At 40.7% G+C, this 26391-nt stretch overlaps 1 protein-coding gene across 10 annotated transcripts in view; it reads right to left on the bottom strand.

Annotated features, from left to right (window-relative positions):
- The window catches only part of SFI1 (SFI1 centrin binding protein), an 84524-nt gene that overhangs the window by 38524 nt on the left and 19609 nt on the right, over positions 1-26391 (bottom strand). For 8 of the 10 annotated variants that reach the window (XM_060028389.2, XM_060028390.2, XM_060028388.2 and 5 more), the window contains exons 3-8: positions 24972-25145; positions 23424-23495; positions 15416-15526; positions 10658-10752; positions 7067-7184; positions 5941-6043 (exon numbers count right to left, since the gene is read on the bottom strand). In XM_060028389.2, coding sequence (XP_059884372.1) covers positions 5941-6043; positions 7067-7184; positions 10658-10752; positions 15416-15526; positions 23424-23495; positions 24972-25145 — 673 coding nt within the window. Of the gene's footprint in view, positions 1-5940; positions 6044-7066; positions 7185-10657; positions 10755-15415; positions 15527-23423; positions 23496-24971; positions 25146-26391 lie in introns of those variants that run through there. The other 2 variants (XM_060028395.2, XM_060028397.2) reach the window with 2 other exon arrangements.

The raw sequence follows: 26391 nt of genomic DNA, 5'->3' as shown, positions 1-26391 counted from the left end.
GCTTCAGATGGCATTAATCTGATTCCTCCCTTATATTTCCCTGTTGTCTTTCCTCTGGGTGATTGCTGCCTAGATCCATTTTCTCACTGGGGTGGCAATTTTATAATTCTAATACTCCTGCGTTTATTAACTGAAATTCTATAAAGAAGCCTTACTCTCTCATTAACCCTCTCGTTTTTCAAAGATTAGTTTGTATAGGAAAGGCAGGATAAATGCTTGACTTTGGCCTTCATTAATTTCCAAAGAGTTGAATTAATGCTCTAACAACCCAAAATTGTGACCAATGAGCTTTTTTTTCTCATTATGAATGCATGAATTTTTACATATTTGATATGTTTTCAATCCACGGCAGTCATTATTCTTTTTGATGCTCAAATTGTTCTATCTTAAGCCTATGGGAGTCCTTCTGACACAACCCCATTAACCTCTGTTAATTTCCTCATACTCCTGCACACTATCTCCTAGGCTTATGACTTCTATTTCCTGCTCTATACCTGGAATCAGCCATTTCTCCAAAAAGCCTCAGTTCCCTTTAGTGGGAAACAGAAGAGACCACAACTTGGGCACTGGGGATGCTAGAAGCAGTGCCAGTAACAAAGCATTTAAGTCTTTTCAGTAAATAGAGTTAGAAATTCACTATTTTAGAGGAAAAAAACCATGAGTCCATACTGATACTGACATTTCCAATTTCAGATAACAGGGCTTTTGTTTAATTTCTGATTTTGTACCTGTAATCTTTCCTTTTACACTGAAAATCATGCTTCCTAATGACACAGCCATAGTTATTTGCTTTATCTTACTGTAACAGATTCAACCCAACAATCCAAACCTGCTACTTACAATAAGACCACTGAATGCAATTTTAGATCTCTTAGTAGTTCTTTGTGTCCTTAGAACACATCCCACTCGGGATGAACAGCCAAAATATTGTATTTTAAAGTAATTCTTTTCTCTTTGTAGTCATTGCTACAAACTTGGTATGTTTGTTTCAGCGTGTTCTAAAATCCTAGGGATTGGTTCTTTTCCTTTTTGATTTTTTGTTTTTAATTATATCAAATATTTACATGGTTCCAAAGTTAAACCTATGTAACAAAGTAAATTCACAGAAGTACTTTGTTCCCTCCCTTCCCCCATAGGTAACCACTTTTCCTTAGTTTTTGGTTTATTTTTCCATTGTTTCTTCTTGAAAACAGAACACACACACACACACACACACACACACACACACACACACGCTCCCTTTCTCTCATCTCTCTCTCTCTCTCCCTTCCTTCCTCAAAAGGCACAACACGATGAACCAGAGGGAGCCTGTTAAGAGGTGGGGTGTGGTCACATCACTCCTCCTCTCAAAGCCAGTAGCTTCCCCCTCCCCTGGAAAAAGAGCCAAAGCCTTTATGGGCACAGCCTGCAGAGCCTTACTATTACATCTGCCTCCTTGTCACCTCATGGCCTAATCTTTCCTACTCTCCCTCTCACGCCCATCAATAGATCACAAGCTACATCAAGCTCACGGGTGGGGTGACTCAATATCACAAACATGACAATTTTCTCCAATCTAATGTAAAAAGTCAGTGTACTATAATAAAAAATCCTAGTAGCCTTTGTTGTGGAACTTGACGAGTTGATCCTAAAATTAATAAGAGTAAAGAACAACTGCCAAGACAATTTTTAAAAAGAACAAGAATAAAGAAGATCTCTTTCCACATATGAAAACTTAAGAGCTATACAGTAAGATCAGGAGTAGTAATGAAGAGTTAGCATTTACTGAGGATTTCCATATTCAAAGCATTGCTCTAAGCATATTACATGTATCACTACACTTAATCCTCAACAATCCTATGAGGTAGGTACCATTATTATTTACTTACAGATAAGAAATATAAGGTGGGGTGGTGGTGGGATGAATTGGGAGACTGGGATTGACATATATATACTAATATGTATAACCTGCTGTATAAAAAAAATGAAATTAAAAAATAAAATGCAATAAAAACCAAAATGCAATATTAAAAAAAAAAAGAAGTCAAGGTACAGGGAGATTAGGTAACTCATTAAAAAAGGCACAAAGCTAATAGGTAATGGCAGCAGAATTTCCACCTGGGCAGTCTGACTAGAGAACTTCTGTTCTTTCCTACCTGCTTCATTAAATCATAATCAAAACAGTGTGTACTGGCTCAGAGATAGACAAATAGACCAATGGAATACAGAGCCCAGAATAGACCCATGAACAAATGGGACGTTGCTCTATAATGGAGGTGGACTAATAGTCAGTATAAAAAAGATAAAGGATGAACTAACCAGTAAACAGTGCTGCAGAAATTATCCATAAGGAAAATGACAAACTAAGACCCTGTTACACACAATTTATAAAATTAAACCCAAGATGGATTAAAGACCAAACCATAAGATACAAGAATTAGGTACACTGAAAATAATAACACTTGTATGAAAAAAAACCCACCATAAACAAAGCAAAAAAACAAGCTATGGACTAGAAGAAAATACTTGCAATGTACCTAATAGTCAAAAGATTAGTAAGCAGAATGTATGACAATGTCCACAGAGCAGAAAAAGGCAAATAACCCAACAGAAAAAAAGGAGTGAGGGATAGTAACAAGCTGAAAAACAGAAACTCAAATGGCAAACAAGCGTCTGAAAAGATGCTGGGCTTCATTAGGAATCAGCGAAATGTAAATTAAAGCAACAAGGAATTACCACTTCAGACCTATCAAACTGGTGAAAATGACCAAGTCTGACAATGCAAAGCGCTGACGAGGCCAAAAGAAATGGGAACTGAAATGTTAGCACATAAACTGGCACAGCACTGGAGCAAATAGGTGATGCTTGATAAGGATGACGAGATGATACCCAAAGAAGTTTCACTTCCAGGAACAAGAGAAACTCAGACTCTTGCACAGGGATCTGTGTTTAAGAGTGCTGTCTGCCACATTGTTTGTAATTGTAAAAAACATAATCAGAAGGAATCAACAGGTCAGCAGCACTGAGCAGGTAAATTGAGCCTTATTCAGTACAAAGGCATATTATAGGTAGTTAACAGATCTCTATGTATCAACATGGATAAACCTCAAAAATACACTGTTGCATTAAAAAAAAGCAAGCTGCAAAGTAAATGTACAGTATGACACCATTCATAAGTTTCCTAACAACACGAAGTCAGAACACTTATTCTTTTTTTTTTTAAATTATTTATTTATTTATGGCTGTGTTGGGTCTTCGTTTCTGTGCAAGGGCTTTCTCCAGTTGTGGCAAGCGGGGGCCACTCTTCATCGCGGTGTGTGGGCCTCTCACCATCGCGGCCTCTCCTGCTGCGGAGCACAGGCTCCAGACACGCAGGCTCAGCAGTTGTGGCTCACGGGCCTAGCTGCTCCGCGGCATGTGGGATCCTCCCAGACCAGGGCTCGAACCTGTGTCCCCTGCATTGGCAGGCAGACTCCCAACCACTGCGCCACCAGGGAAGTCCAGAACACTTATTCTTTACGTATATGTATGCACACATTTTTACAAGTGCAAAAGAACACAAGAAAATGGGGACTTCAGTATCAGGGTACAGGTTATCGCTAAGGAGGAAAGGTGGTGGAAGGAAGGAAGTGGGGGGCTTAAACTGTGAATTTAATTACATTAAATTCTGGGGCAAGTATGGAAAATGCTAACACCTTTTAAACCTGTATGTTGGGTACTTGGATATCTTTTAATATTTTTAACAAATGTTTTATATTTAATGTTTTTATTTTTGAAGTACATAATTTAATTTTTTAAAATTTCACATATCTCATGACGTCTGCCCTGCTTAGTTCAGAGATGCTGTGAGGATTAAGAGAATGACTTAAATTTAAGTTCTTGGTAAATCATATGGTACTTATCAGGCACAAGGATTTTATTTACAATCTGCACTATAAAATTTGCCTTAGAGTCTCATATAGTGTGGTCCGTATCAGTGTTATCTTGATTGCTCACGTTTTTCATTGGATTTGATTCTGAATGACTCTCGGCTGTCTTCTAAGTTAAATCTAACCTCAAACAATGAAAACCTGCTATCACTAAAAATATTCATTCAAATCTGTTGTTGCAAGCTTTGAAGGCAACAGTAAAAAAGGAATTCTAAAAGTGTTCTGAGCAATAGCAGCACCAGGAGAACGAGTTTATAGGTTCTCAAAGTGACTATCTGAAAGGGACGATAGCTGAAGTCCATCAGTGACAGAAAACCAGCCTCATTATGTTCCTATGCTTCTGGCATTTTCACATTCATAGCTCCCTCTCCCTCCTGAGAGCACAAGTCTACTGAGGACAAGGCAGCATGATAGTTAAAAGAACAGCTTTGCACTTTTCAGGCTGCCTCAGTTCAAATACTGGCTCTGACCTTTGCTAGGTGCATGACCCTCATTTGAGTTATTTAACCTATAATAATACAGGATTTAAAAAGTAATTTTGAAAATTGAGATAACACATATAAAGCACTTAGTCCAGCACCTAGGACAGTAAGACCACAATAAATACTATTACTGCTCCTGCTGTTCTTGTTACCGTTATTATCACTGGCAAGAACTATGTCTATTTCCTTGCTACTGCTTCAGAAGAACTTATGAGTTCAGAGGTCAGCAAATTTTTTTCTTAAAGGGTCAGATAATACTTTTTTTAGGCTTTGCAGGCCACATGGTCTCTGTTGCAACTACTCTACCGTTGTAGCCTGAAAGCAGCTTAGACAATACATAAATGAACAGGTGTAACTGCGTCCCAATAAAACTTTATTTACAACAACAATCAGCTGGCCAAATCTGATCCATGGGCAAGTTTGCTGACCCCAATCTATGCTGTCTGCATATGATCTCTATATACTGCATATTCTTCCATGGATGATACAACATGTTGTCAGATTAAAAAGCTATTACTCCTACAGGGACTTCCCTGGTGGTGCAGTGGTTAAGAATCCGCCTGCCAGTGTAGGGGACACAGGTTCGAGCCCTGGTCCGGGAAGATCCCACATGCCCCGGAGCAACTAAGCACATGTGCCACGGCTACCGAGCCTGAGCTCTAGAGCCCACGAGCCACAACTACTGAGCCCATGTGCCACAACTACTGAAGCCTGCGTGCCTAGAGCCTGTGCTCTGCAACAAGAGAAGCCACCACAATGAGAAGCCCGCTCACTGCAACGAAGAGTAGCCCCTGCTCGCTGCAACTGGAGGAAGCCTATGCACAAAAACAAAGACCCAACGCAGCCAAAAATAAATCAATAAATAAATGGAAAAAAGAAGTTATTACTCCTACAATATAGTAACACGCACTTCTTTTTCTCCTCCTCCCTGTTCTATTCTCTATGACTGACTTGGCAGCCCTATAAGTACCCAGGAGACACTAAAAAGTGACTGAAGTTCAGAAAGCTTATCAAAGGCCATAAAAAAGCTTCACCAGAGCATACGTTTGGTACAGATGTTAAGCCTTTATAACTGACCAAAAGCTAGTGGCTTTCCCAAAAGGAACTCTAAGAAATAAGCAAAATTATATGAAAAAGCCAGGTTTTCTTTTCAGTCTTAGTTTCTTTTCTGCCCTTGTTTTCTAATTTGCTGTAGGAAAAGAGTAATGAGGAAATAAAGAATATACTGCTGTTTCTTTAAACATATTTATAATTAATTCATAAATCCCGTTCCGGCTCCACAATTAACAGGAGCTCTCTAAAGATTACTGGAAATCACATCTAGCATATTCCTTCCAGCGGCCTCTGTCTGTTGAAGAGTCCAGCCTTCCAAGTTGCCTCGCACCCCACTTCCATCCCTTGAGCTGCAGGGAGGGCCCAGCAGAGAGGCAGCAGCATGACGGTCAGCTTTCTGCTTGGGAGTCCGACCCCACCTGCCCAAGCTCCCACTGTGGGTATGGTGCCTGACGACGTGGACAGAGGACACCAAAGCCCGAGTCTGCTGGACTCACCTGCAGCTGGAGGCTCCGGGCCCTGTGCTTCACAGCCGAGGCATGGAGGGCACGGCCCAGGTGAACCTGTCCCAGTTGCCATCTCCACGTGCTCCACCACACCCTGTCAGAGAGCAAATCAAAGATGGGACCAGTCAGAGCAAGGCCAGCCAGAAAAGAGAAGGGCAGTGAGGGCTGGGCCTCAGACCCTGAGCTCAAGTCCCTCTCCCTAAACAGCCAAGAAACAGTTCTAGAGCTGCCAGTTAAGGGTTGGAAACGGATGGTTCCTAAGGTCAGATCCAGCCTTAGACACTACAGACATGCTCTGGAACTGAGCTTTTAAGACACTGCCATTTGGGACACCAGAGGACCACTGGGAACAATGCACAGTGGAATCAGTCCCATTATATAGCAGCTCATTGCTACACACACCTGGCTTTCAGAGTGGACTAACTCACCCTCCAATGTGTGGACAATGCTGCTGAGATGCAGTGCAAGGCAGCAGTTAAGAGCATGAGCTTTGGCATCAGAGAGATGGGTGGGTGAGCCCTAGTTCTGCTAATTACAACTTATACAGTAAGTCTCAGAAAGGTTGAGTAACTTGCCTGAGCTCATATATCTTAATCTGTGCAATAACAGTATTTCATAGTTTATGGTAAGGATTAAATGAGACACTTTACATTAAAAAATTAACACACACAGAAACTTAACACAGGGTTTTCTAGTAAGTACTCAATTAGTGTTACTTACGATTTAGTGAAAACCTGATCTCAATGTTGAACAAGTTATCAATAAATATTTATTAGGTATCAATTATGTTCAAAACATTGTTTTGGGGTTTTTTTAAAAATATTTATTTGGCTGATTGGGTCTTAGTTGTGGCGCGCAAACTTCTGTCTAGTTGTGGCGCGCGGGCTCCAGAGCGTGTGGTTTTAGTTGCCCCGTGGAATGTGGGATCTTAGTTCCCCAACCAGGGATCAAACCCACGTCCCCTGCATTGGAAGGCAGATTCTTAACCACTGGACTACCGGGGAAATCCCCAAAACATTGTTTTAAGGTGGGTTTTTATGCTGGTTTTCCAGTAGCATAAAGCAAAGCTGAGGTAAAGTGAACGCTGCTGATCTGTAGGGCAATGGAGCACACTCACCACAAAGTACTCCGCTGTCTAAACTCCAGGGCAGTGGTCTGCATCCGAAGTTTGGTCCTACGAAAAACCACGTAGATCAACCAGGACTTCCAGGCCTGTCGCATCTTTTGTTTTGCATCTAGATGGCACCAAAGAGATTTTCAAAATGGGGCTGGGGGAGATGGATCACTCTGGGTTAAGACAAAAGTTCAAAAGCTCTGACATCCCTCCTTTGAATATCTAAATTCCTCCAGTCTTCTAGTGCCCTCTGCTGGAAAACTTGTGAAGCTCTACAAAATTAATAAGGATGCAGGATGTGAAGAATGGTTATATAAGTGATAACATTTACAAAACTTTTAAAGGAAAATCAGTGTACTGCACTGTTCAGAAATCTTTTATTATAAAAGTCCTTATTTTTTTTAGAGTTATATTCTGCAATATTTACACATGAAATAACAGAGGAAGCAGAGAAGTGAATGTGGATATGGATATATGTGAGTCGATAATTATTGGAAGCTGGATGATGGGTACATGGAAGTTCATTATTCTACCTTTCCATTTTGTAGATATTTTTAAATTTCCATAATATAAAGTTAAAGAAGTCATGTTATAAAATTTGCTGTTTGAAACAATAATTGTAAAGTAGAATAAGCAAGACAAAAGGAAAGGATACTATATGTATCTGTTTGAGAAACAGAATAAGAAGGACCAGTAATGATCCTGGAGGAAAGAGAATTTACTAAATATGGGAGGCACAAAAGTCCATAAGTCTCCCTTTGTGGTAAATTCCATTTTCATTATGAAAGTCATCACTGATGACATAAGTTTCTTTTCTTTTTAGAACACAAAGGAGAAAATAAAATTATGTAAAACATTTTGAGGACATTCTCCAAAATGTGGTCAGGATGACTAGAGCTATACTTTATATTTCATAGTTGTTGACAAGTCAAGTCAAAATATGAAAAAGAATTTAACATGCAGCTTCTTTGGGCCCACCTCAGACCTCATGAATCAGCACATCTCAGGCAACAAGGACTAGTATGGTGCTGTAGCTTAGAGTTTAAGCTCCTGAGTAAGATAAGCTGGGCCTGAGTACTGACCTTGTCACTGAGCTAAGTAACCTCACACCAGTTCCTCATCTGCAAAATGGTGCTTCCCTTCAAGGTATGTTTGCAAAGAGTAAACGAGATTATCTATAAAAAGAAGAAAATAAATCCAAGGAGATAAAAGAAGAGGTACTTATAATATTCTGGGGAAAGAGATGAGGCTTAATCTCAGGCATTGGCAAAGAAAAGATGAGTGCAAGGGACACCTCAGGGAGGCATGTTTTAAGAGAAGATAACTAAATGCTGTTACGACGAAGCCGTTCGTAAGTAAGGTTTCTTGCTTAGCTAGGAAAAGTAGGAAGAGCAGGTCTAAACGGGGAGCAGTGGACAAGCTGTACTGGGGACTTGCTGAGTTTGAGGTGCCTATAGGGCATTCATGTGAAATGGCTATGAGAAACAGCAGGCTGCATCATCATTTTGAAAGTTAGTGCCTTTTTCCCCTTAGGCTCCCCACATGGGTTTCTGGGTTCAACTCGAGGAATCAGACACTGACCAGAGCTAAACTGTCCACAAGATCACTAAGGGACAACCTGGACAAAGAAGATCAGAAGTAAGCACTGCAATGTGACACATGGCAGCAAGACAGACAACAGTCCCAAGTGCTACGAGAGAAACACAGCCAGAACACTGCACCAGCAGGGCAGGAACAGCCAGTTCACACAAATCATGCTTAAGTGAGTGGTAGGTGCCAAAACCATGCCATATAGAGAAAACCATAGGGATATGATCACACAGGAGTTCCTGCTCAGAGATCACACATCCTGGAAAACAGGAAAGGGAATCGAACAAGTCTTCCCTTTGACTTGGAGTTATTCTCGCTCAGAGACAATGTACTCATCCTTCACAAAAGCTTCTGAGCTTTTGTGAAGGCAAAAGTAAATCTGGGCTCTCAGTAAACTAGGAAAAGTGGGGATTTTCCTCAACTTGATAAAGAATATCTACAGAAAGCCTATAGCATACTTAATGGTGAGAAACTCAAAAGCTTTTCCACTAATCAAGTATAAGGCAAGGATGACCCCTCTCACTCCCTTTCAACATCATATTAGAAGTTCTAGCTAGTGCAACTAGACAAAAGCAATAAAAGGTATACAGATTGGGAAGGAAGAAATAAAACTGTCTTTGTTTGCAAATGACATGACTGTCTATGTACAGAAGCCAAAAAGAATTGACAAAAAAACTCCTGGAACTAATAAGCAATTCATAGCAAGGCTGCAGGATGCAAGGTTAACATACAAAAGTCAACTGATTTCCTATATAACAGCAATGAACAAGTGGAATTTGAAATTAAAAATACACCACCATTCACAGTAGCACTCAAAAAAATGAAATATTTAGGTATAAATCTAACAAAACATATATGAAATCTGTGTGAGGAAACTACAAAACTGTGATGAAAGACATAAAAGAAGAACTAAATAAACGGGGAGAGAGTCCATGTTCAGGATAGGAAGACTCAATATTGTCAAGATGTCAGTTCTTCCCAACCTGATTCATAGTCAATGCAACCCCAACCAAAATCCCAGCAAGTTATCCTGTGGATATCACAAAATGATTATAACATTTATATGGAGGCAAAAGACCTGGAATACCCAACACAATATTAAAGAAGGAGGCTGCAGGACTGACACGACCTGAGTTGAAGAATTACTATAAAGCTACAGTAACCAAAACAGTGTGATATTGACAAAAGAAGTGACAGATCAGTGTAACACAGCAGAGAGCCTGGCAACAGGCTCTTATAGTCAACTTATCTTTGACAAAGGAGCAAAGGAATACAATGGAGCAAAGATAGTCTTTTTAACAAATGGTATAGGAACAACTGGACATCCACATGCAAAAAAGACACAGACCTTACACCCTTCATAAAAATTAACTCAAAATGGATCACAGACCTAAATGTAAAACACAAAACTATAAAACTTCTAGATGATAATGTAAGAGAAAACCTAGATGACCCTGGGTATGGTGATGACTTTTTAGATACAACACCAAAGGCACCATCCATGAAAGAAAAGATTGATAAGCTGGACTTCATTAAAATTAAAAACTTCTGCTCTGCAGAAGACAATGTCAAGAGAATGAGAAGACAAGCCACAGAGTGGAAGAAAATATTTGCAAAAGACATATCTGACAAAGGATTATTATCCAAAATATACAAAGAACTCTTAAAACTCAACAAGAAAACAAACGATCCAATTAAAAATGGGCAAAAGAACTTAATCGACACCTCACCAAAGAAAATACACCCTAATGTAAACTATGGACTTTGAGTGATTATGATGTGTCAGTATAAGTTCACCAGCTGTTAACAAATGTACCACACTGATGGGGGATGCTGATAATGGGAGAGGCTATGTATGTGTTGGGGAGTGGGTGTATGGGCAATTACTACCTTCCCCTCAACTTTGCTGTGAGACTAAAACTGCTCTTAAAAATAAAATCTTAATAAAGGAAAAAAAAAGACAAATGGAGACATTTTCTTTAGACGTGTACTTCCTTTTCTCACCATGATCCTCGGCTCTCAGGTACCTGTTCCTCATCTCCCGCTGCTGATGCACATAGGTCTTCCAGGTTTGGAACATCAGGTTATACAAGTAATATCTGAGGAGCCAAAAAAGCAAATAGCGTTTCTTTAAAACAAAACAACTCCTAATCCAACATACCCAGTCCGTTCTGTACTTAGGAGAAATTAACTGGAACACTTCTGACACAAAAAAGCCAATCTATATCCTAAGCTAAAATTGGAGTGTCGTTCTCCACACCTTATATTATTACCAAGGAAGAAAGGTGTGAATTATCCTAGAATAACTTCACCTTCAGCACCCACAAAGCTGTGGCATTTGGAATGACAGTCATATCTCAATCATCCACACCATGTAAAACATAACCTCTCCTTTGCACTAAAAGACAGTCAATGTTCTCCTTCGTCTTTTCTGTCTCAATACATACATTATACACATTAAGTCGGTCAGTCCCAGGGCTTCCCTGGTGGCGCAGTGGTTAAGAATCCACCTGCCAATACAGGGGACACAGGTTCGAGCCCTGGTCTGGGAAGATCCCACATGCCGCAGAGCAACTAAGCCTGTATGCCACAATTACTGAGCCTGTGCTCCAGAGCCCGCAAGCCACAACTACTGAAGCCCACGCTCTGCAACAAGAGAATCCACTGCAATGAGAAGCCTGCACCGCAAGGAAGAGTAGCCCCTCCTCGTTGCAACTAGAGAAAGCCGCGCACAGCAAAAAACCAAAAAGCACCCAAAAAAAAAAAAAAAAAAAAGACTGTCAGTCCCTCCATATCTTCACTATCCCATTTCCTAAAACTTGATTTCATACTCTGTCAGCTTCTTAGAACAATTCAGCGATGTCTGTATTTATGGATATCTGAAATATCCATAAATCAGAAACCCTGCCCCGAAGAGCTTAAAGACATGATTATAATGAGTGAATACCATTTGAAAAAGACACAATGTATAAGACATACTAAGTTTTTACTTTAAAAAAGGTATAGGGCTTCCCCGGTGGCACAGTGGTTGAGAGTCCGCCTGCCGATGCAGGGGACACGGTTTCATGCCCCAGTCCAGGAAGATCCCACATGCCGCGGAGCGGCTAGGCCCGTGAGTCATGGCCGCTGAGTCTGCGCGTCCGGCGCCTGTGCTCCGCAACGGGAGAGGCCACAACAGTGAGAGGCCCGTGTACCGCAAAATAAGATGTATAAAAATACGTATGTGATGTAATTCCCAATTTTTACTTTTTCTTCCACTTATCTTTGGGAATACAAATGTCAAAGATTAAGAGTTTCTTCTCTCTACTGCTAAAAAAATAAATTTTTAAAGTTTTTTCTATTTTCTTAATGTTCTATATTGGGCATATATTTTCTCCCAATCAATACAAATTAAAACTTTATTATTTTAAAACACAGAATCAGAAATTATACAGAAGTGAGAGTCAGTGAGAAAAACATATTCAAATCATTAGCATGATCATTACATAATGATTACTTGAATTAGAGGGGTATCTCTGTGTATATGTGCTCACAATGCACACAGTATTGTGTGCTTGGGCTTAATTTAGGACTTTGATCTTGCTTGCTCTAAAAAGAATTTGAAGAAATACAGAAAATAATCCAAAACTCTTCTCGTTGCAAGGATGGTCCAACCTTCACAAACTCAATCAATGTGATACCTCACATAATAGAATGAAAGAAAAGAATCATATGATCATCAGTATCTCAATATAATAAAAGGCCACATATGATAAGCCCACAGGTAACATCATGCTCAATGGAGAAAGGCTGAAAGCTTTTCCTCTAAGATCAGGAACAGGACAAAGGTGCCCACTCTCACCACTCCTACTTAACATAGTACTGGGAGTCCTAGCCAGAGCAACTGGGCAAAAAAAAAAAAAAAAAAAAAAAAGGCATCGGAATTGGAATGGAAGAAGTAAAACTGTCTCTATTTGCAGATGCCATGATTTTACATACAGAAACTCCTAGAGACTCAACCAAAAAATTGTTAGATCTAATCAATGAACTCAGTAAAATCATAGGATATAAAATTAACATAAGAAACTAAGTAGCAATTCTATACAGTAACAACAAATTATCTGAAAAAGAAATAAATCAATTTCATTTACAATAGCATCAAAAATAACAAAATGCTTAGGAATAAATTTAACCAAGGTGGTGAAAGGTCTCTACTCTGAGAACTACAAGACATTAATGAAAGAAATCAAAGAAGACAAATAAATGGAAAGGTATTCCATGTTCATGAACTGGAAAAATATTGTTAAAATGTTAGTACTACCAAAAGCCATCTATAGACTCAATGCAATCCCTATCAAGATTCCAATGGCATGTTTACAAAAGTAGAAAAAACAATCCTAAAATTTATGTGGAACCATAAAAGACCCCAAACAGTCAAAGCAATCCAGAGAAAGAACAAAGCAGAAGGCATCACACTTCCTGTTTTCAAGCTATAGTATATTATGGCACTGGAATAAAAACAGACAAAGAGACTAATGGAATAGAGTTGAGAGCCCCAAAATTAACCCAAGTATATACCGTCACCTAATATTTGACAAGGGAGCCAAGAATATTCAATGGAAAAAAGACAGTCTCTTCAATAAATGGTGCTGGGAAAACTGGATATTCACATGTATAACAATGAAACTAGATTCATATCTAACACCACTCATTAACTAGAAATGGATTAAAGACTTAAATGCAAGACCTGAAACCATGAAATTCCTAGAAGAAAATATAGGAAAAAAGCTCTTTCACATAAGTCTTAGCAATGATTTTTTGGATATGACACCTAAAGCACAAGCAACAAAATAAAAAATAAACAAGTGGGACTACAGCAAACCAAAAGGCTTATGCACAGCAAAAGACACAGCCAACAAAGTGACAACAACAACCTACAAAATGGGAAAAAAATATTTGCAACCCATATAGCTGATAAGGAATATCCAAAATATATGAAGAACTCATATAACCCAATAGGAAAAAAAACAAATAATCCAATTTAAAAGTGGGCAAAGGACCTAAACAGACATTTTCCCAAAGGAGATATACAAATGGCCAACAGGTACATGAAAAGATGCTCAACACTAGTCATTAGGAAAATATAAATCAATATAAATCAAATATAAATCAAAATCACAATGAGATCAAAATCACCACACACCTGTTAAAATGGCCGTCGTCAAAAAGACAAAATAGAATTATAATGTGCACCTAAATTTATATAATGTTATAAACCAATTTTACCTCAATTAAAAAAAGGAAAAGTAGGAAATTAGGTCTCCAAAAAATAAGACATAAAAAAGAAAAAAAAGACAAGAGAGAACAAACTCTGGTGACGATATGGAGAAAAGGGAACCTTGTGGACTGTTGGTAGGATTGTAAATTGGTATAGCCACCAAGGAAAACAGTATGCAGGATCTTTAAAAAATTAAAAATAGAACTACCAGACAATCCAGCAATCCCACTTCTGGAAATATATCCAAAGGAAACAAAAACACTAACTTGAAAAGATATCTGCACCACCATGTTCACATCAGCATTATTTACAATAGCCATGACAGGGAAACAACCTAAGTGTCCAAAGGTGGATGAATGGGTAAAGTTGTGGTATCTGTATACAATGGAATATACTCAGCCATTAAAAAATGAGGAAACCCCATAAAAACATACACATTAAAAAAAAAGAAGGGGCTTCCCTGGTGGCGCAGTGGTTGAGAGTCCACCTGCCGATGCAGGGGACACAGGTTCGTGCCCAGGTTCGGGAGGATCCCACATGCCGCGGAGCGGCTGGGCCCGTGAGCCATGGCCGCTGAGCCTGCGCGTCCGAAGCCTGTGCTCCGGAACGGGAGAGGCCACAACAGTGAGAGGCCCGCGTACCGCAAAAAAAAAAAAAAAAAAAAAAAAAAAAAAAAAAAAAGAAGAGGAAACCCTGCCATTTGCGACGACATGGATGGGCCTTGAGGGCATTAGGCTAAGTGAAATATATCAGACAGAGAAAGACAAATACTATATGATCTCACTTATATGTGGAATCTTAAAAAAAAAAAAAAAAAAAAAAACTCAGGAAAAGATCAGATTTGTGGTTACCAGAGGCCGGGGTGGGTTGGGGGAGGCAGTCAAAAGGTACAAACTTCCAGTTATGAGACAAAGAGGTTCTAGGGATGTAATGTACAACATGATGACTACAGTTACCACTGCTGTATGATATATATGAAAGTTGTTAAGACAGTAAATCCTAGAAGTTCTCATTACAAGGAGAAAATTTTTTTCTTTTTTTTCCCCTTCTTTTTTTTTTTGCGGTATGCGGGCCCCTCACCGTTGCGGCCTCTCCCGCTGCGGAGCACAGGCTCCGGACGCGCAGGCTCAGCGGCCATGGCTCATGGGCCCAGCCGCTCCGCGGCATGTGGGATCCTCCCGGACCGGGGCATGAACCCGTGTCCCCTGCATCGGCAGGTGGACTCCCAACCACTGCGCCACCAGGGAAGCCCTCCCCTTTTCTTTTTATTGTATCTATATGAGATGATAAACATTAGCTAAACTTATTGTGGTAATCATTTCATAATACGTAAGTCAAACCTTTATTCTGTACACCTGAAACTCATACAGTAATTCATATATGTCAATTATATCTCAATAAAACCAGAAAAAAAATTTCTATCCTTCTGACCAGAAACATGCCAACAAGTAATTATTTGATAACGTGTATCAGTAAAATTAAAGTAATGTAACATGAAATCCTACCTATAGTGACAGTCAGCTCGAACACGGAGTTTCCACTCTCGATGGGAAACCCACCACTCTTCTTTCCATTCTTCAAAGACCTTCTGCAGAATTCTTTGCTCATAGTAAAACCTAGGGCAATGAAAAAAAAAACCAGAGAGACATAACTGACAATGTTGGAGCTGATATCTATTCCCAAATCACCATTTCATATGGCCATTGCTTTCTCATAGAAAAGTGTGGTTCATTATTTGATAACACCAAAATAGATTAAAAATAGACATATTCAACTTTTTCAGATCAAAACGTTAGAACTACTTAAACTAGAAATGAGGCTAAGAACTTTTATACTCTAGATCTCACCAATTAAAGAGGTGAAAGTAAAAAAATCTGACTTTTCAAATACCATAAGTGAGTTGAGAATTAACATTCTCAATTTTTTTCATTCACCAGACTAAAAAATATATTTGATTAGTAAAAGATAGTAGCTACACTTCTCATTTACATACCCAGGAGATTAAAAGTTATAAAATAAGCAAATGCCTAATGATATTCCTAGGACTTAACAGAATATATTAGTTTAACTGAAATCTGACTAGCGGAGTTATAACAAGAGCAAAAGAGAAGAGAGAATAAGAAGGGAAAAAGCTATTAAGAAAGAAAGTAGCAGGGCAGTGAGACTGTGCTGATGCTAACAGGCATGGTCAAGAAGACTGGTAACTCAGGATCTCTGGCCTGTCAGTCACTCCAAATTTCTTTTCATGGTTCTGTAGGTTACTAACATGTCCTTCATCCTCACCCACTCACAGGTTTTAAAAAACTGGCTGGCAAAAATATACATAGAGAAATTCACCTCCCAATGTTTATTGCAGCACTATTTACAACAGCCAAGACATGGGACTTCCTGGTGGTCCAGTGGGTAGGGCTCTATGCTCCCAATGCAGGGGGCCTGGGTTTGATCCCTGGTTGGGGAATTAGATTCCACATGCTGCAACTAAAAGCCTGCATGCCGCAACAAAGATCCAGCATGCCGCAACTAAGACCCTTTGCAGCCTCAATAAATATTTTTAAAAACAAAAAAAACAATAGCCAAGACATGGAAGTAACCTAAATGTCCAATGACAGATGAATGGATTAAGAAGGTGTGGTACATAAATATACAATGGAATATAACTCAGCCATAAAAAAGAATGAAATAATGCCATTTGTAGCAACATGGATGGACCTGGAGATTACCATACTAAGTGAAGTAAGTCAGACAGAGAAAGACAAATAGCATATTCCTCATATGCAGAATCTAAAAAAAAAAAAAAAAAAAAAAAAAGATACAAATGAACTTATCTACAAACAGAAACAGACTCACAGTCTCTAACAGACTTAGAGAATGAACTTATGGTTACCGGGGGGAAGGCTGGGGGAGAAGAACAAACTGGGAATTTGGGATTGACTGCTGTATTTAAAATAGATAACCAGGGCTTCCCTGGTGGCGCAGTGGTTAAGAATCCGCCTGCCGGGCTTTCCTGGTGGCGCAGTGGTTGAGAGTCCACCTGCCGATGCAGGGGACATGGGTTCGTGCCCCGGTCCGGGAAGATCCCACATGCCGCGGAGCGGCTGGGCCCGTGAGCCATGGTCGCTGAGCCTGCGCGTCCGGAGCCTGTGCTCCGCAACGGGAGAGGCCACAACAGTGAGAGGCCCGCGTACTGCAGAAAACAAAAAAACAAACAAACAAGAGATGCCAACAAATTTTTGATGACAGAAAGCAGGCAGGCGAGTGGCAACTGAATCAACAGGTGAAAGAAGGCGGAGAACTAAGTGTTGGTGGGAGGAGAGTCGAGAGGCAAGGGGCTGGTGGCATGAACCCCAGAAAGGCATGGGAACAAGAGGTATCAGGAAGCAGGGAGCCCTGGGTGGAAATGAAAACACAGGATTGTTTGGAAGCCTGTGAGTAAGAAACAGTTAGGCCCTTGGATCCCATTATTCACCTGGGCAGACTCAGGCTTATCTCTGGAGAGGCTGAACCTGAGGGGCACTGGACTCTCCAACACCAGGCACAGCTCGGGAGACAGTCCTAAACTGAGAGTCTACATACTGAACAGTGAGACCCACATTCCCTCTCCTCTGCTTGCCGCCAAGCTTATAACCACTGCCCCCCGCCTCCACCCCACTCTACCCCAGAAGGAGTTTGAAGGACTCCTCTCCTCTGGGGAAAACTGATCAATCTAAGGGAAAAGGACTTCAGATACTGACAGATGGAGTTCCCCCAATGAAACTATCTGGTCTCTGCCTCAAAAGCCTAAAGGGAAACCCTCAGCTTACAAGTCCCTATACATACATTGAATGGGTATATAAGCTTCTAATATTAACTCTTAAATATGAGCAGACAATAAAAGGATCTCTTGACATTTGAGGAAAGACTACAACATGAGACAGTGAACAAAAGCACACAGGAAAAAGGAGCTTGGAAGAAACAGAGCAGTCAAAAACCTTAGAAATAAATCATTACATTAACCTCAAAAAAATTATGAGCCTCCAGGATGTTATTTTTTTTAAAAAAGGACTATTCAGAGAACAAAAAAGAGCTCTTGGAAATTAAAACTATGATGGCAGAAATGAAAAAGAAAAGATCCATAGATAGGTAAAACAAAAAGGTGACTAGTCTATAGGCCACAGTAAGGACTCTGGCTTTTACTGTAAGCAGGATGGGAAGCTGCCCAAGGTCTGAGCCGAAGAGTGACGTGACTGGATTACTCAGACCGCCTGTGTGAAGAGACTGACTAAGGACAAGGCTCGGAGCAGGAGACCAGTGAGGAGGCTCCTGGAGTCATTCAGGGGAGACATGATGGCCCGGACCAGGGTGGTAGCAACTGGAGGTACTGAGAAGAGCTTGGAGTCTGAATCTATTTTGAAGGTTGAATCAACGTAATTTTGGCATTTGGCATTGCAATCGGGGAGTGAGGGAATAAGATACCAAGGATGACTCCTAGGTTTCTGACCCGAGTCCCTGGAAGGATGGGAGCTTCCTTTACTGGAGAGAGTAACACTCAGCAGGGAGGTCTGTGGGGAAGGTCTAGACTTTGGTTATGAACATACTGAGTTGTGACGTCTATTGGGCGCAGAGTGGAATGTCACGTGTGTAGCAGTCCAGGAAGAGGTCTGGGCTGGGTGTGTACCTTTGGGAATCATGGGATGAGGCTGACATGGTTGGGAGGTAGACAGAGAGGCAGTGCAAGGACTGGGGGTGGGATATTTAGATGAGGACGAACCAACCAAAGAGAGTTAGAGGGGACAAAGAGGTGGAAGGGAAACAGAGAGAATGGTAACCTTGACGCTGGGAGAAGAAAGGGCTCCTTGAAGAAGGGAATGATGGGCTGTCTAATGCTTCTTGGTAAGTCAAGTGAGAGGAAATTTAAGAATTCACCACTGATTTTAGCAAATGTAGTGACCTTACAAAAGCAAAAACAATTTTGGTGGCATGATGGAATCAAAAGCCTCGTAGGATGGACTTGAGACTACAAAAAGAGGTGCTGGAGAGGTTGGGGATGGCCAGGAAATGTAGAGGGAAGCAAAGAGATGGAGAGCTAGCTGCAGAAAGAAGTAGCATCAAAGAGACTTTTTTTCTTTCAGGATAGGAAAATAATAGCATTGTATGCTGGTACAAATGATCCAGTAAAGAGGGAAAAATTGATACAGAAGAGACAGAAAAAAAACTGCTAGTGTGATGGCCTGGAGTAGGCACAAGGGGAATGCAACGCAAAAGGATTTTGCCACAGATGCCACAGTTAGGAAAGCAGGTCATATGGCAATAGATGCTGGCGGTCAGTAGACTGAGTGATGGTCTCTTCTGTTACTTCTATTTTCTCAAGAAAATAGGAACCAAAGCCTTAACCAAGAATGACGAAAAATACTGATAAATTAAATACTATAAATGGACGTGACTGTTTTATCTACTTCCCAAATTAGCCAAGTAATTTTGTTCAGATCTTCTCTTCAGAAAAAGAGGTGATACTTCCTATTTAAGACTGCCTTACATATGGACACATACTGTATGTATTATTTTTGCCCTATTAATTCAGTGGTCATTTTGGTTCCATTTATTAATGATAAAACAACTCCAGTTTATAGAAGTTAAAACATTCTCCAAGCACATAAAGGTATTATTCTGAAGTTTCTGGTATGATATCATTCCCCTCTAACATTCCTAAAAGTGAGAAATAAATAATTCAATATGGAAAAAGACCAAAAAGAAAAAAAAAAAAGCAAAGATTAATATGCCCAACTTTACCCAAAGTAACAAATAACCCACTTGATTTAAAAAGGGATTACAAGTTGAAACTGACCACCCCATCACAAATTTCAAAGTCAATGAAAACATAGTATCAGAATTACAATTCTGGTAGATACTTAGAGAAAAAATATTCTCACTCTCTCATTTTACAATGTGAGAAACTGAGGCCTAGAGCCGTAACTTAACCCCAGATCAAACCATTATCTAGGGTCTAGGTAAGAACCAAAATTCAGGTCTCCTAAAATCCAGTCCAGTATTCTTTCCTGCCACCATTCAAGAGCAAAGAAAGGAAAAAGAGTACAATGTGAATGCTCTAACAGTGAGGCAGACATCAGTCGTAGATACCCGACACCCACCGCCAAGCCTCTGCTTCCTCACCAGCATCCACTAGGAAGGCTGGAAAGGTTTCTCTCCCAGCCTCTTCAGAAGCTAAAGATGGCCAGTGACATAGCTCTGGCCAATGAGGCAGAAGCAGCTGAGGGTTTCTAGGAAAGTTTTGCCTTCCTGATAGAGACAGGTCCAGCTGACACCACCCTTCCTCCCCCTTCCTGTGTAAAGCTAGAACAGTCATCTTGCAACTATACAGTGTCATCTCTAACGACAAAGGGCCAGTATACTAAGGATGGTAAACTGGAAAGGATCTAAAAGCCTGAGTCTCTGATGACATCACTAAACAGCTGAACCAATACCAACCTCCAAACTGTGAGAAAAAGCAAATCCCGATTTGTTTAAGCCATCGTCAGAATTTCTCTTACTTTGAGTCAAATGCATTTCTAACATAATCAGCGTTTCCCAAGTACTTGGAATATAAATAGATATTATTTGAAAAGAGGTTTCCAGTTAAATATGAGTCAAATATGAGTTTAACAAAATCAAGCAGGAAAAGGATTTGGGGAAGAGAGTGAAGGTGGCAACATAGTTTTTCAGTCTCTGAATCCCTACAAAACACACAGAGAAACCATGTAGCAAAACCAAAAACTCATGTATCTATTACAACAAAACTAGGTGACTAGGTATCCCTACAACCCCAAAATGCAAGCAGGTGAGGACAAATCACCCAGAGTCAAAAGACCACCATGGTATTAACATTTGTACAGAAGAAAGAAGGAGCGATGAAGGTGGTATCTGAGGAACCTGAGAACAGGAGAACCTGAATCAGTCAATAAGTAGTCACTGGAAAGTGCAGAGGCCCAACTTGAGACCAGAAGCTGAAACTGAGAGTTTTGTTCTCTCCAAAACCAGGGCTCATGTAAGAGCTGAAGCTGCTGGAGCAGTCTGGCCCCAACAGTCTCAAAACCGACCTGACCTCAAAAACAGACAGGGCTTCATACTGAGGAGGAACTGCTGGGAGCAGAATAGAAACTGAGCAGGAGAAGGACAAGGAGACAGGAGGACAAGGAGGACAAGGACAAGAAGGACAAGGAGGATCAGACCAAGCGTGGTAGGGGAACAAGCCAGGATACCCCATAGAGCAAGCCGCCGCATCTGTGAACACCACGACAGAGACAGAAGAGGGAGCTCTGTGAAATTAGGAAAGCTTAACTAAACCTCACTTCACTCTAAAAGTTCAGAAAAATTAATATCATATAAAAGTGAGCAACAGAAAAGTAAATGAAGTAAAATCCTATACAAAGTTACTGTAGGGCTTCCCTGGTGGCGCAGTGGTTGAGAGTCTGCCTGCTGATGCAGGGGACGCGGGTTCATGCCCCGGATCCCACATGCCGCGGAGCGGCTGGGCCTGTGAGCCATGGCCGCTGAGCCTGCGCGTCCGGAGCCTATGCTCCGCAGCGGGAGAGGCCACAACAGTGAGAGGCCCGCGTACCACAAAAAAAAAAAAAAAAAAAAGAAAGAAAAGGAGCAGAATAACAGGCCTATGGACAAAAAAATTATGCCAGAAAGATGTGCCCACAAAACAGGAAAATAAAAACAAAAACAAAACCCAAGAAAACCCTGTAACCTATCTCAAAATGAGCTAAGACGTTAAGAAAATAAACCCACACCCAGGCATACCATATTAAATCTTTGAATAATAAGTCTTCAAAAGAGCAACAATTAGATCAACATCTTACAAATGGAAGTCATAGAACAATGGAATATCTTCAAAATGCTGGGGGAAAAAACTGGCAATGTAGCCTAATATACCCAGTGAAATATCTTTCAAAACTGAAAGCGAAATAAAAACAATTTTAGACAATATCTGAGAGGATTCATCACAAGCAGACCTACTGTAAAGGAAATGTTCAGGAACATTTAAATGATAGAAAGAAAATCATCACAGATGGAAACCTGGAGATACAGGAAGAAACAAAGAACAAAAAGTGTAAACACATGAATAAATATAAATGAATACTGGCTGTGTAAAATGAGAGTAATAATGTTCTGCAGATTTTAAAATATAAACTGAATAAAGGGAATTCCCTGGCAGTCCAGTGGTTAAGATTCGGCGCTTTCACTGCTGTGGCCTGGATTCGATCCCCGGTTGGGGAACTAAGATCCTGTAAGCTGCATGGCCCAGCCAAAAAAAAAAATTTTTAATTTAATTAAAAAAAATAAACAATTAAAATACCTTACAATAAGGGCATATAAGTGGGGAGAGCGACAGGAGAGTTAAAGTGTTCGAAGAACCCTGCCTTGTTTGGGAAGAGGGCAAAAAGAAACAATTAACATTAGACCCCAGTAAGTTAAACAAACACATTATATTTGTTACGGCAGTCAGTAAAAGAAGGATAGAAGAGTATATAATTTCTAAGCTAACAGGGAGGAAGATAAATAAAATACTCAACTGAGTAAAAAAAAGAAAAACAAGAGTCTTCCGATAATGGCAAACTATGTTACTCCGATCAGTTCTCCCACTGAGAACAAGAAAAGACAAAAAAAAAAATTATTGAAGGCACGAAGAGCTACCAAGGCAGTAAAGAAGGGCAGGGCCAAGGTCCAGGGAAAGAAGGAAAAGCAGAGGGAGACTATGCCTCACCCCTGCAGCTGCGATGGGCTGTGGCCACATTGGGAGCCTCACTGATAAAGACACACGAAAAAGATGGGAAGAGCAAGGCCCTCCACAAGGTATACCAAGAAAAAATTTCAGAGAACACACACAGGCCAAATTTGCTTGAGAAACCTTGAATCAAGAGACCTTGATGTTCCAGATCAGGAAAGCCATACTGTCAGAAAAATGAAACAGGAAAGGGTATAGTAAGTGGAGAAGTGAAGGGTGAGAACCCATAACATTTCAGTTTTTAAAAAACACTTACATTTTCAATGGCTGTCAGTTCTCTGAAACATTCCCTACACTGCCCCTTCTTTCTCTCCATCCCTCTGGCTTCCTGCACAGTGTCCCTGACCCCTTGCGATCAACTTAGGGCGCTGCAGCTAAAGCAATGTTAACCAAAACCCACAGCAGCAGGTGGTAGCCTAGAAAAAGTGAAGCTACCAGGCAGAGGGACTTACACTTGACTCAGTTTCACTCCTCTTGCCAATGCCAACTTTTTCCCCAGGTTCTGCCCTAGACCAAGTCAATCTGCCAGTCTCGCCAGGGACCTGAAAGAGCTCATTTACTTCTCCTGGGCAAACATTCATTCAAACTAGTATGTGTTAAGTTACCATTATATGATATACCTCCTGGAGGCTGGGGAGGAGCAGGGAAGGAATGCAACACATGCCATAGTAAAGGTTATATCGGGCTTAATACAAAACAAAATCCTAGAATGAACTCAACAGAAGTCCAGTGTTCTGAACTAATACTACCTGGCTTTAGAGGGAAATACTCTTCCAAAAGTCATTCGAATCCACAAATACAAGAACTTTCTGGCCATGCATCTGAAAGAAATGACATACACATTTTAAAACTGCATTTAGTTTATATCATCAATTTTCTGGAAAGGAGACGGAAACTTTAAGGTCCCAGGAAGTGGGATACTAGTATGAGTCAAAAGGTGAATCATATATAGATAATATTGCATCAAACAGAGCACAGGATGGGACAGATTTGTAAAGTTAACATCAAGCAGATTATTTTTAAAAAATACTTTCAGGGCTTCCCTGGTGGCGCAGTGGTTGAGAGTCTGCCTGCCGATGCAGGGGACACAGGTTCGTGCCCCGGTCCGGGAAGATCCCACATGCCGCGGAGCGGCCTCTTCCGTGAGCCATGGCTGCTGGGCCTGCGCGTCCAGAGCCTGTGCTCCGCAACGGGAGAGGCCACAACAGTGAGAGGCCCGCGTACGGCAAAAAAAGAAAAAAAAAAAAACAAAACTTTCAATATAAAGTATTTTGTTGATGAAGATTTCAGAGATGAGGGAAAGGAAGTACATGCTAGTGCTTTTGCTCATATTATTCTTCCTGCCTAAAACACCTGGCAAATGCCCACTTACCCACCAAGGCTCATCTTCAATGCTCACTCCTACATGAAGCCTTCCTGGACCTTCCCCAACCAAACAGAGCAAGTAGCTTGGTACTCTCAGACCCCGGCTCCAACCCCTAGTGTAACATTATGACACCAAATCCCAGGAAGCGGCTCGCAGGGTGCCTGTTGTTCCCTCTGCACTGTGAGCCCCTGAGAGCAGGGACCATGGCTCACAGTATCCCCAGCTAGCACAGTGCCTGGAACACACAGAAAAAGTTGGCTTGTCTTGGCCAGTTGATCTCCAGGTTCAGCTTGGAATGCTCTTCCTCCTGCCCTTTACCTGGCTTTCTTACATTATCCTTCAGGACTTGGCTAAACTCCACCTCCTCCAGGAAGTCACTGCTGGCTACGCTGGCATGGCTCTTCTTGCCAGGTGGCCTATGGCACCACATCCTCCCTTCTCACAGCACTTACCACACTTCGCTGTTGTGGCTTGTTTAACAGTCTGCCAAGCCTACCTGATTTTACGCTTTCATGAGGTCTTGGACCAGGAATGTCTTATTCACCTTGTACGCTCAGCATCTAGCATAACACCTGGCTGGGGAGGCACCTGATAAATTTTTGTTGAATGAGTAAAAGGATACCTTTCAAAGACCTAATCAAGAGTAGCAGAAAATGATCATTTTCTTGGACTATGCTTAGACTTCTTCTGGAAGACTCTTTATAGCTTATACATTGTGGGGCACAACTGGAGACCATGAATGAAAACACTCAATGACAGATCTTACATCAGCAGATTCCTAAATATTTTGAACATTCTGCCATGAAGAACAGTCAGCAAGGTCTCCAATTAACTGAGATAAGAGAATAAGAATCATCCCCTCATTTTAACCAACAAGGGAGGACAATGGAAAAGTCACTGAGACAGGGGAGGGGAACCCTCGCAAGCTCACCTGATGCGCAGTTCTCTTAGCCGGCCCCTTCGGGTCCAGGCATATGAGGGATGATACTGTACAGGGTGCCTGGCCCTAGGTATCTCACTCCAGATCCCAGAAGAGGCAGAAGACTTCTTTTTGGACATTATCTTTGGAGAATAAGGTTTCTTAACTGCACCATCCCTTGAAGACCTTAAATTTGAGGAGTAAGGGAGAAAGGAGAGAATCAAATTATCTCTGCATGTGACGCAAATACTTTTTAACATACAAGTGAAATTAAACAGATAAGCTCATTGAGACGGAATGATAATAACTCCCCTTCAAGGACAATAAGCAGCCCAATCTCTGACAGAAATACCCACCCTATCTGGAGGCGGGTACTGCTGGCTCAGCTCTAAGCAGGAGCTATAGAGCTGGAGGGTACCTTGGAGTCCTAACACACTCTTTTTTAATGTGTCATTTAACGGGAATCATTTACAAATTGGAAACAGATTCCTTTACATAAAAAACTAGGAATGATTTTCAGATTGTGACAACTGTAACAATACACAACTACACACTTTTACTAAACACTAAACTTATGACTTTTAATTCCATTCCAGAAACATTAAGAGATCTTATTGGTATGAACACAAGATTTTTAAAAAATGTATGTCAGAGATCTGCCTGCAGGAAATACCTAGAGGCAACAACATTCCATCAGCAATAAGCAAACCGATAGCTCAAATATTGTTTCTAAAATACCATTGCCAACTAGTATTCCAAGTAATGGGCCCTAGGAAAGCCGTCTCTAAAAAAAATAAAATAAAACAAAACCAAATAAAATAAAATACCATTGCCAACTAAGAGGAAGCAGCAGTCCTTGGAAATATAGCTGACTTTTAGGTCTGAGACAAGGAAAATACAAGATGAGCCTGGAATATCTTAATGGGTCAAAAAGTAAAGAAATGATCAAAGAATGACAAGGGCGTGTGAAAAGGACACAGGAGCCAGCTTGAAAGGGCTCCCACTGGCCAAATCTGGGACAATTTCAGCAGTAATAGATTAAAACCCACCAAATAAAATACGAAATAAAATACGAATCCACAAAATACTGATATAAGTAAATAAATACATTAGGGAGAATGGAAAGCTCTACTTTGCAGTAGAATGCAATTAATAAACTTTTAGGAACCATCACAGTAGCAACTGATTCAGACAAGAATCATCAACGGATGTAAAAACAAGTGGGTGCTAGTTTGATGAGAAACAGGCTATTAATGTAATTTCAAAATATCTTGCCACAAGATACTTATCCATTTCTTTATAGTGGAGAAACCTGGCAGACATCATCTTAACCAAGTGATAAAAGTGAACATCAGGCTTCCCTGGTGGCGCAGTGGTTAAGAATCCGCCTGCCAGTGCAGGGGACATGGGTTCGAGCTCTGGTCCGGGAAGA

The sequence above is a fragment of the Delphinus delphis genome, chromosome 13 (genome assembly GCF_949987515.2).
Source record: "Delphinus delphis chromosome 13, mDelDel1.2, whole genome shotgun sequence".
NCBI classification, from domain to species: domain Eukaryota; kingdom Metazoa; phylum Chordata; class Mammalia; order Artiodactyla; family Delphinidae; genus Delphinus; species Delphinus delphis.
Note: the sequence above shows the minus strand (reverse complement) of the source record. Positions and strands in the feature narration are given on the sequence as shown.